General features: G+C 49.2%; 1 protein-coding gene across 1 annotated transcript; it reads right to left on the minus strand.

Annotated features, from left to right (window-relative positions):
* Nucleotides 1-9,023: 9,023 nt before the first annotated feature.
* On the minus strand, nucleotides 9,024-10,997 carry LOC117860272 (protein DETOXIFICATION 49). The gene has a single exon (XM_034743536.2). It carries the CDS (start codon nucleotides 10,887-10,889, stop codon nucleotides 9,282-9,284), a length of 1,608 nt encoding a protein of 535 aa, XP_034599427.1. The 5' UTR covers nucleotides 10,890-10,997; the 3' UTR covers nucleotides 9,024-9,281.
* Nucleotides 10,998-11,691: the final 694 nt, after the last annotated feature.

Genomic DNA, 11,691 nt, shown 5'->3' on the forward strand with positions numbered 1-11,691 from the left:
AACTTTGTGCCAAAAAATACATACGAAGCAAATAAGATTATCAATCCATTGAAGATGCGTGTGCAAAGAATACACGCGTGCAGGAACCACTGCATATTGTATAGCGGTGAGTACGCAGCATTGAAAAAGTGTCCAAATTGCAATGCTAGACGTTACAAAAGTAATGCTGATTTCTGTGAAGACTGTGCTGGTTCCTCCATCGGGAATAAGAGGAAGAAAGGTGCAAAGAAAAGTGTTGGTGCTTAAGTACAGGACGAGTCCTGTATAGGTACTGATATGATGACTTAGCGTAGAGTCCGTACCTTGGTAATGTGGTACATGCCGGTGGTGGACCGTCTGAAGCGTTTATTCTCAAACCCAAAGACCGTGACAGTTATAAGAAGCGCAACCGTTATAAGAAAAACCTTAAAGACAAAATGAGAGAAATCGCCAAATAAGAGTTCTTAGAGTTCTTGGCCAACCAGCACGTAGCAACAGTAGTTGACCCGACAGTATCCGATGGTCAACGATAGGCAGAACCAACCAACCTACTTGCCCAGACAAGATTCGTTGCTCCGAGTAGTGCTGGCTCCATTGCAATCGTGAGGTATTCTGTTGATGACATACAAGTGGATACACCATGCAGGTTGGTTATACCTTATGGAAGGAAACAAAATAAGTTTCGAGAGGTCGCAACCAGCATGACAGCAACAGGTCATGTGTTCCCAAAGGCACCCCCACCAGAATACGCCTGGGTGCAAGTTATTACGGTGTTGGATAAGTCGTGCGACATAAACATCCTAACTGATGAGGGGATTGAGGTTCTCGGTGATGCGATGAACCAATACATACTGTGGCATTGCTGAGAATATCGTTCTGAATGCATCGCCAGAAATCTCACGGCTGAGCCAAGAACTACCTCCTTTCAGATTCAAATGTTGACACGGAGCAGCCGACACTGTCACATGTCCAGGGATCTAACAATGAGGACGAGCAGCCAATGCTATCACCTGTCCGAGAAACTCTCAATGAGGATGATGGGACATCAGCACTAGAAGGAGATGAACGGGTAGATGATCTAGAAGTTAATGATCCAACATCGGCTTCGCCAGGATCTCCACCTCCCAAGAGGCCAGCGATACCTCGTATGGTCAGCACATATGAAAAGACTCTGTTGGCGCTAAAAGTCAGCCGATTGACTCTCAGCGTCGGACACACGACCCGGGAGAATCTGCTTAGCTCCTGTTCGGGTGATCGCCTTGGTGCAGTTCGCGCGGCGTGCCAGCCAATCTGACCTGTTGATTGGCAAGGAAGAAACGTGTCAAATTCCAGGGGTTGCGATTGGCTAAGGTTCCGATCTCGAGGTAGCGTATCAGCGAATTGGCTGATTTGCTATAACAAGATAATTGGCTATGATACAACCGATAACTATGCAGCGATTATAAAGAAAACTACAGGAGTAAACTAGATAATGCTACAGGAGCAACACTTGAAAATAGGTCTAATCGGCTATGCAAAAATAATAGATGATGATAATGACAATCAAGCCGAAAGTTCTAATCTCAAGCTGGATAACTGATGATAAAACTAGAACGACAGATAAAACCTAGAATTCTAGTAAATATCGATAACTGGTGAATAAATCTAAACGAAACGACAGCAATGCGCCCGAAGTTAAAGATTAGATATTACTCGACAAACGGAACTTACAGAATCGGCTGGAGATCGTGTCGATGCAGTCCTGCCAACCTGTACGAACTCGTGAAAGAAGAAAAGTATTGGCGAAGTCACCGACTTGAAAGTAAAGTACGAGGAAATAGTAGATTGTTGTATTGATTTGATGTGTTTACAGATCTCTAAAGGTGGCTATTTATAGCCTGTTACAACCAACTTCCTAACCGACTAGGATCTATCTCCAATTTTAAACGAAAACGAATATTTACAAGTACAACTCGTATCGGAGTTGGTTATTGCACTCCTGCGGGCCAATCCCCCTTCGTCTTCTCTTTTTGATCCACTTTAAGCCCATATTGGCCCAACTGCTCCAACCTTTCAATCGGCCGATCTCTACCAACTCTATCCATCAGAACACCGCAGTGCCAATCGGCCGATCTCCAACTGTAGAACCAATCGGCTGATTCTCAACAGTGACCTCTTATCTTGCCGCATCGGCCAATCCTTTCCTTATTGACGCCGATTCCATACGTGTCAAAATCTAGCATCAACAGACTCCATCAACAAATGTCGACAAGTTTTTAAATGTATTGAAGAAGAAGGCTTCATCTTCCGGTGAAAAATCTGTAACTCGCAGCGCCTCTCGGCAAAAGGAAAAGGACCAAAACCTCAATTTTTTTGCGTCAGATGATGTCCCAATGGATGAATATGGCAAACCATTCTTGTATCGGTGGGATCTGCTGGAGGGTCCATGGGAATTGAATAAGCTGCATGGATGGATCATGAATGCAATGAAGCAAGGCATTCGAGCAATCACTGCACATGTCCCAACTAAGGTTTTCCTTAGCATTCTCTCGTACCAGATTGTGATTGATTTTGAGGATTTGTACGGACTTTACCGTCGACAACACCTCGACGTGAATCTCATTTCCATATGGTGCTTGTAAGTCCACATGTACCGCATACACGAGTTTTAAATATATACATATTTTATTTCAAGTACCTGAGCAACCTATTCTACATGATGCACTGGAGGGAGGAAATTGACACACGATAGGTTCAAGGTAGCGTACCTTGACCCAGCACGAATAAGTGAGCCAGAGCACAAGCTCAAAATGACGGAAACGATCAAAGCACAAATAGAAGCAGTAGAGACACAAGCGGAGAAAGATGCTATAAAAATAAAAGCCTACAGAGAAGAAATGCACAAAGTGTCCGTGTACATTGCAAAAGTAATGAAGAAAAAGGCTAACAAGGATTATATCATGGCTCCTTACGGTTTTGAGTAAGCTAGTTTTAATTACTATATATATATATATATTAGGTGCTATTTAATGCCGTCTATAATATAAATTATTTAATATAATGTAGAGACTACTGGATTTGCATCATTATTTTACCCAAGCTAGGAGAAGCAGTGGTCCTCGACTTAGCCAGCTATCATAGACATAGGTATAAGGATTTTATAGGCATTATACAAAAGTAAGATATTCTGTGGCAGTACTTAAATGCATGTTGACATTCTATGCACCTAAGTTGTATTACTAACTCTTCTCTTTATATCCTCAATGTGCGTACAAGCTTTACACACTAAAAGGTGGGGTCCACAATCCAAAAAGAACAAAAGCTATGAAAATAATATATCATAGATTGTAAGAATATAAAAACTTGATTTTTTTTTTCATATAATGTAGACTTGTCATTAATAACAAATCATCATTTTTCTATTTGTTTGCAGTGCCACAAGTAACCTCCCGGCTCTGTACTATGCAGATATTACGTGTGCGAGTTCATTAGAAATAATGGGAGGTACCGGACGAACCCTGAAGACATGAATCTTTTATACACTACCATGTCCTAACTTCCTAATTTACTGTATACCTGCAAATGCCTATCATCGATAGTAACTATAGCAAGATCGAAGACAAACAAATCGACAACATTTGTATGGACATGGCGAGGTTCATCCTATGCAAGATTTGTCATGAGGATGGAGCATTCTTTGATAAAGATGGCGTGTTGATGGCGGATGAGTGCACGAATCTTCGTAGATGAGCATAGTAGTTTTAATATTAGCATGGCAAAGAATAGCTCTATTCCAAATGTTGGATTTTTAATAATGTGAATTATATGTTATGTACGATGCAGTTTTTAATAATGTGAATTATTTATTATTCAAGTTTGTTGTTACGTGGTTGGAGATATATATTTCAATTTGACGGCTAAAAACTGGCGGAAAATAAAAATTATAAATAACTCACGGGAAATAATATATTGAATGAGAAAAATACATATTCCTGGTGGGCGGCATAAGCACCCGCCAACACAGAAACCATCTGTGCTGACGGGTGATCTAACCACACCGCCAGCATAGAAAGCATATGTGCTGTCGCGTGGCTAACGTCGTCCGCCAATAGAGAGCGGTTTGTGCTGCCGGGTGAGCACCCACCAGCACAGACCGCATTTATGCTAACTCAAGATTGCTTACAGGTGCGATACCCACCAGCACATACATGTCCTAGCTACCAACACAAATGCTTTCTGGCACAGTGAGCAGCAGCAGCTAACCACCGTGCACTGCAGGCTGCGGGCATGGGCCTGCCGTCGTCGTCGTCGCGTTGGTCCCCCATCGAGGAAGATAGGAGAGCTGGCCGCCGGGGCCCCGGGAAAGTGATGATCTGGGCCATAGGCCACTAGCATCACTACGTGTGATCTCTCTGTGTGCTTCGCTCACTGGGTCGATCGATCACTGCAGCTCAGCGCTGTAGTACTTGCAGGGACGGGGCCGCACCACTTGCAAGTACTACTCGCCCTGGACGGCAGGCGCGCGGCAGCTAGTAGCGTCCTTTTGCGCACGCGGCCCTTGTCCGGCCGGGCGGGGAAGAAGTCTCGCGAGCGTGGGGCGGCACGCAACTCGCAACGGCGGCCCCGGCCGGCCGGCCCGACCCCGGTGCGAGAAAAAAGTGGACAAACTAACCAAAAGGCGCGTGGAACCCCGTGCGCGCGCGGCCGGCCGGCGCCCCGGCCAACCGTGCCGACGCTGGCGAGCCTAACCAATGGTCCAGTGCCCGTGGGCCGTGGGCCCGTGGCAGATGGCGCGCGGCATGCGTCGTAGAAACTAGAGGACGGGAAGCGCACACGAGAGACGAGACTGGCAGGAGCCAACAGGTTTGGTCTGGTTGTGTAGTTGTGTACGTGTGCACGCCAGGGCGTGCCGCATGCAGCTAGCGTAGGGCATGTGTTAGATGACGGGTCGCTCTCCGATCCCGCAACCTAGAGCTAGCTACAGCTCGCCACTCTCCGATCCCGCCGGCTAATGGCGCATGTGCCGATGATCTCCGGCTCGCGAGGACGCATGCTCCGATGTGTGATCGATACGATTGATCCCCTGGCATTGATCGGCCTGCCGGTCGGTACGTCTCCGTCCTGCTGCCGCTGCGGTCCATCCATGGCTCGGCGCGGCGCGGCGCGGCGCGTGATTTAATTGCCAGGAGGAGGCGCATGCGCATGCACGGGGGATGGTCCTGCTCCTGCCGCCCGCGCCCGCGCTATACCTAGCTTTGGTGGTTCCCCATCATCGGTCCACCGGCTTCGGCTAGCTTGATGGTTGATGGAGGGAGGAGGTGTCCGTCCTGTACCGCGAGCGCGAGCGCGAGCCCCAGCCCCCCGGCCGCCGAAGAGCATGTGCCCGGGCCTCCTGGACTCGTGGGGATCGTCGGAGGCTCGTCGTCGCGTTTCTTCTCGTCTCAGGCTCTCGGCCGGCGCCTGAAACGGCCGGCCTGATCGATCGGATCGGAGACGACGACACTACTGTACGTGCGCGGGCCCGGCCTCGGTCGACAGGGACGTGCCATCTGATGACAACGACGACACACGGAGTAAGATTGGCTCTGTTCCAAGTTGCATATATGGATCGGATGTTGCAGCAAAAAGGTGCCCACACTGCACTGCACCTAGCTAGCTACAGTTTGGCCTCTCATCTCTAACTAACAACTCGGCCGCGCCCGCTGGTGAATCACAGACAGTCTACATGCTCCACATTATTGGTGATCCATGGATCAGGATCATGTCGCGCTCGGCTCGCATATGATCGAAACGGAGTTCACTATCCCACTCTGGTTGCTAGCTGCTCCCTCCGTCCCGGATTACTATTCATTTTAGTTTTTTAGATACATAATTTTTACTTTTACTATGTATATCTAGGTCTATATCAAAAGCTATGTATCTAGAAAAATCAAAATGAATAATACTTTAGGATGAAGGGGTACCTAGGGATTCATAGGTCACGATATCTAGGAATGATCGATAGATCACGAGTCAGCACTACGATCGAGTGCTCATCGGCACACACATGATCATCTGGCTAGGTAAAGCTTGTCAGGTTCATCCAATAAGTGGCCAGACTACTGATGGTTCTTCACAGATACATGAGTGCCTCCCGGCCGGTACGGTACGGTGTCTGGACCATCCGGGTAATCGCCGATCGATCGAGAGAGCACACTGACACACATGCCTGCAAACTGGCCTGCCGGATCCTCCTCCTCGACGACAACGTCCGGGCACAGTAACGCGCACGTTGCTGCAGCAAGCCCACATGGCCACATGCGCGTACGTGCGAGCTAGGCTGGCCAAAGCCTTCGCTTGTTCGTGCGCGCGCACAGATCGATCCATCGATCCATCGAGCGGCAGGACACACAGCAGCCAGTACAGCAACAACTTCGTCGCTGATTGGCATCATTGCGAACAAGAAAGTGCACTGGTGAGGCCTTTCCAAAAGCTCATCTGAATGATACACACTGATGGTAGATTTTTATACACCTGCAGCAGTTTATCACTCATTAGCGGGAGTACTAAGCCGTAGCAAAGTTGTGTGCTTGTGCACATTTAAGTAAGCTTAGCAGCTTTCCATCCTTAAAATTTTCTTTTGGCAAAACATTGTCAGCAGCAGCCAGTTCATCAGCCGTCCCTGCTGCTGCTGCTGCCCATGTGTGTGTCCATGTACATTCTTCAGGTCCGATGAGATGAACTATTTTGCATTGGACGACCCTTTTGATCAGTGTTGTCTTTACAGCCGATCCATCCATTTCCTAAGTTCTCCCGTGCACACAAAAGGCCATACACTTCCTGCAATATTTTACTACTGCTTTAATTCGGATTATTTTGTGCTATTTGGGTGGCCCTTGGATATCCTCAGGGGACTGCTACTGAATTCTCTAACAACATGTTCAGCAGCAATAATCTAGAGGGAGCTACTGCCTACATTGTACTTAGGTTTATGATGGTACTCAACTAGCTGCTAAACAATGGATTGACGGGCCAATAAGGAGCTCTTGATATGCAAATGTGTTTTTGTAATCAACATGGGCACCCTACTATAGTACAATTGCTTATGTGGATCACAAGGGCTACGTCCGGTTGATCTCTGCTGTTGCATACGCATGTATTCATGCGCTGTCCCAACATTGTTTAACCCTCTGACAAAAGCTAATGCCTTCTTGCATTGTGCCCCTGACAAGTTTTATAAAAAAAAGTTGCAGATGTAATGTGAGTACTCCATGCACGGCCTTTGTTGGAACTCGGTGGAATCTCCCTCGCACCTTTTCTGAACATGCTCCTTTGGATGAAACAGGCTAAGGTATTGGTGCACATAAACTAACTCAACCCTAACCGAGGTAGCACAGCTACAGGCTACTGCAAAGTGAATGAAGCAGCTGATCCATACAATCAGCTGGGATTTCTAGTCTACTCTAGAAAAGAGAGATGTAGATGGTAGTTTCAACAGCACTACCTGTTGTATATAACATTTCAGGACAAGTGGACAAGGGCAAATAGCAGAGATGGCGACAAGAAGAAACAACAAAAATTCACGTTCGCTTAGCACCTACCTTACAGCAGCGTTATTACTACAGAAAACACTATCCCCAACAGAAGTTTTCTTTTTGATGAAGCGATGATGATGAGATGTGGTAATTCCATCAATAGTTAAAAAAAAGAAAGCAACAAAGCAATGCAAATAAATTTCATTATTTTTTATTAACCATAATTAGCAGTAGGGTAATATGCATGGCTAGCCACTAGCTCCAAGTTGTCTCCTGATCAGGAATCCAGGGTGGCTCCAGTGTGCCGGGCCAAGCAGGTCGTGTGCATGCTCCTGCATGCTCTTGCATTATCAGCAGCTCTTTCCTGTTGTTGAGAGGGATGGCTTACTTGAAAGGTACATTTACTTTTAATCCTGCTAATGGCAGTGAGCCCTTGTACTTGTGGATGCAATTATGAGAATAATTCAACACACAACAAGGACAGTGGTTTTTTATAGATAAGGTGCATGCATGTGAGCCAGCATGCACGCTCCACACCGACAAACGCATTGTTCACTGAGAGTGAATGGTTTGTCTGATTTGTCCTGCATTATTCATAACCACTTTAATTTGGCTAGCGTAATCATTTGGATTCTTTTTTTATTCGAGAACTATTCTCTCGCTTTTTTTTTCCCTAAAAAACAAGGAATGATTCAGTTTCAGGAACTATTCTCTGCTTAGGACGTACAGCTGGTAATTCAGTTACTTTAAGTACATTTTTCATACTCCCAATGTCCCCAAATATAATTATTTCTGAGTTTTTCCTAAGTCAAACTATCATTTGATCAAATTTATAGCTAACAACATTAACACCTACTACCATGTCAAATAATTAATTTGGTGCAACTTAGGATAGTTTAACTTAGGACAAATTCAGAAATCCTTATACTTTGGGATGAATGGAGTATGTACTAGAACATTATTTCTTCTAAAAATATTAAGGTGATGCATGATAATGTAAATCACTACATTTTTTGTGATTAGTTGTTAAAGTATGAGCAAATGCTAAAAAAACTGAAAAATGTGCCATTTACTATGTCAGTAACAAAAGAATATAGTTCAAGGAGGAGATTTATTTCAGGATTTAACCGGTACTATTCTTTCAGTGGCCCAATTGTTCTCTCTGCCTACTTACCAACCTTTGCCTTGCTTAGGGCTACACTCTACGTTCCAATGTAGCATTTGTATTGGTCCCTTATTAGAGATATGAAATTAGTTGGTTTCAAGTACTAAAAAAACTATAGCAAACCCGGTGAAAAGTAGGGCGGCATGCATGACACTTTCTTGACTCTTCCACACATTTTCCCCGCTTAGCATGGTTTCGTGCCAAAAATAAAAAAGGACAAATGATTAACCCTGACAAATCACTGATCGGTACAGGTTATAGCTAAAAATGTTGCACGCACATGACACGGACATATCTGGGCGTCCAGTGTCTAATCACTCACAAGTTGCATTGGAAACCACTCTTTTCTTACATACAAGTGCATGTCATCTCCACGCTGTATAAAATAGGGCGAAACAATTCTGAGGTCACCACGTTTGCAGCAGACATCATCACATCGTCGTGCATGCTTTTTCCCAAAAAATTTCTCATCTCTTCAGTACATAATTCGAAGAGGAAAAAAATCGGTAGGATGGATGCAAATTAAATGCTCCCAATATTCATCGTTCCAAATGCTAAAAAAATACCACTGGACGTTCAAATAAGGGTGAAAAAAGAAAGAAGCAAAAAAAAATTAAGAATTGACGAAGAATCCTCCGTGACGATCAAGTTAGCACGGTCACCACGAGCATGCCGTTGTCCGCCTTTACTTTGGCCGCGTCTGCATGCCCGCCTTTGACGTCGGCGACGACGACCGTGACGCCGCCGCCGCCGGTCGTCAGGTCGCGCGCGCGGGCGGCCTGCTCGGGCCAGTCGGTGCGCTGCACGGCGTGCAGCATCAGCGCTGCGCACACCAGCTGCGCGGCGAGCATGCCAACCCACATGCCGGGGAAGTCGAGCCGCGCGGGCCAGAACGCCAGCGCGAGCGCCGCGGGCATGCCGACGCCGTAGAAGGCGGAGACGTTGATCCTCGCCGCCTCCCCGGGTCGCGCGCTGCCGCGGAGCACGCCGCACCCGGCCGTCTGCGGGCAGTTGCCGAGCTCCGCCGCGCCGAGGATGGGCAGCGCCACCGACGCCAGCCGCAGGACGGCGGCGTCGGCGGTGAACATCCGCGCCCACACCCCCCTCACGGACGCCGCGAACGCGCACGCCACGATGCCCAGCGCCGCGCCGCCGCAGAGGCCGACGCGGGCCGCGAGGCGCGCCCGCTCCGGCCTCCCCGCGCCGAGCTCGTGGCCGACGCGCGTGGACATGGCGCAGCTGAGGGAGTGCGGGAAGATGTAGAGCAGCGACGTGGTCTGGATCAGGATCCCCATCGCCGCCACCGCCGCCTTGGGGTCGGCGAGGAAGCCGCAGAGGAGCACCATGATCTCGTACCACCACCACTCCAGGCACACCGACATGCAGCTGTGCACGGAGAGCCTCAGCAGGCACCCCCACTCGACGGCGCCATCCTCGGCCGCCGGCGTCGTCGCTTTGCCGTCGCCGTCGCCATTGCCATGCATTAGACCGGAGAGGTAGACGTAGGCGGCGAGGAACAGCAGGAGATTGAGGTTGGCGCAGACGGCTCCGAGCGCGACGCCGCGTATCCCCAGGCGGAGGCTGTGCACGAGGAGGCAGTTGATGGGGACGTGGAGCGCGAGCGCGGCGGCGGCGGCGTACGTGAGCGGGAGCGTGACGGACTGGGCGCGGAGGTAGACGCGCAGCGGGTGGAGGAAGGACTGCACGGCGAGGTCCGGGAGCGAGCAGAGGATGAAGTCGTAGGCGGCGGCGGCAATGTCGGGGTCCTGTCCGGCGGCGACGAGCACGCGGCGCATGGCGAGCCAGAGCAGGGCGATGGGAACGGACGCGGCCAGGAGCAGCGCAACGGTGCGGCGGAGCGCGGCTGCGAGGACGGAGGTTCGGCCGGCGCCGAACGCCTGGCCGCACACGGGGTCCATCCCGGCGGCGAGGCCAGAGAGCACGGAGTAGCCGGTGATGTTGGCGAAGCCGAGCGCGAGGGAGCCGCCGGCGAGGGGCAGGCGGCCGAGCCTGCCGAGGAAGAGCATGGACACGAGGGAGCGCATGTACATGAGCAGCCCCGCGCCGACCATGGGCGCGGCGAGGCGGAGGATGGACGCCGCCTCGGTAGCAGCGGCGCCTCCGCCTCCGCCTCCGCCTCCGCCGTCGCCGCGCCGCGCCGGCCTCGGCCGGTCACCCAGCGCGGGGCAGGCCTTGGTTGGCGGGAGCAGGAGCTGGTGGTGGCATTGTGTCGGCTCGGAGCACTGGCACATTGCTCCGATATGATCCGCCCCGTGCGTTGTGCTCGCTGTTTCGGGCAACGCGCTGATGTTGGATTGCCGTTGCGAGGTGAGCGAAGCGAGCGAGCGAGCGATCGAGCAGGGGGGAGTGATGGAGAGGGAGTTAGGGAATTGGACGTATATATAACGGCCGTGCTGACATCTGTTTGAAAATTTTGGGCCCTGGGCCCACCGCACGACTTTTCTTTATAAAAAAAATATTTTTTTCCTTTACCCTCTAATAAAATACTCTTGTATATATATTTTCCCCTTTGGATTCGACGTGTGTTAATCTATTCATTTTATTGCTGTTAAAAGGGAAGCTGCTGCCTCTCTGCATCAGGACAAAATGCATGGACTAGACTCCAATGGCCCCTTTCCTCTGCAAAAAGCCACTTCAATCCGTCGTTAACTCCTCTCTGATAATGCCACCTGCTCGTGCTCAAGGGTCTCTAGCGATGCCACCTGCTGAGCTAAAATCATCGGTGGCCAGGCCACTACAGTCAAGCAATGAGATGAGCCGATGACTGTTGTTGGCCAGGCCATTTTGTAGCCTCACCGTTGTTGAAAGGGTATATGAATTATCCATTTGTCGCTTGTAGCATTTTTTTTCTCGAATACGTAGGAGAACTGCAAATCTTTATATTAAGAAGAAGATATGAAGTGGGTTATAACAGCGCGTGGCAACTGGTGTGCACACGACGACCTCGTCGCTCGCAGTATTTGAAATATTTCAATACATCTACTCTAGTGGAGAAATGGAAATTCTTGGTATAGGACCCAAAGAAGTTGATGG

The sequence above is a fragment of the Setaria viridis genome, chromosome 6 (genome assembly GCF_005286985.2).
Source record: "Setaria viridis chromosome 6, Setaria_viridis_v4.0, whole genome shotgun sequence".
In the NCBI taxonomy this organism is placed as follows: Eukaryota; Viridiplantae; Streptophyta; class Magnoliopsida; order Poales; family Poaceae; genus Setaria; species Setaria viridis.

Coding starts and splice junctions, on each gene's coding strand:
- LOC117860272 (XM_034743536.2), bottom strand. CDS start 10,889: ATGTGCCAGTGCTCCGAGCCGACACAATGCCACCACCAGCTCCTGCTC.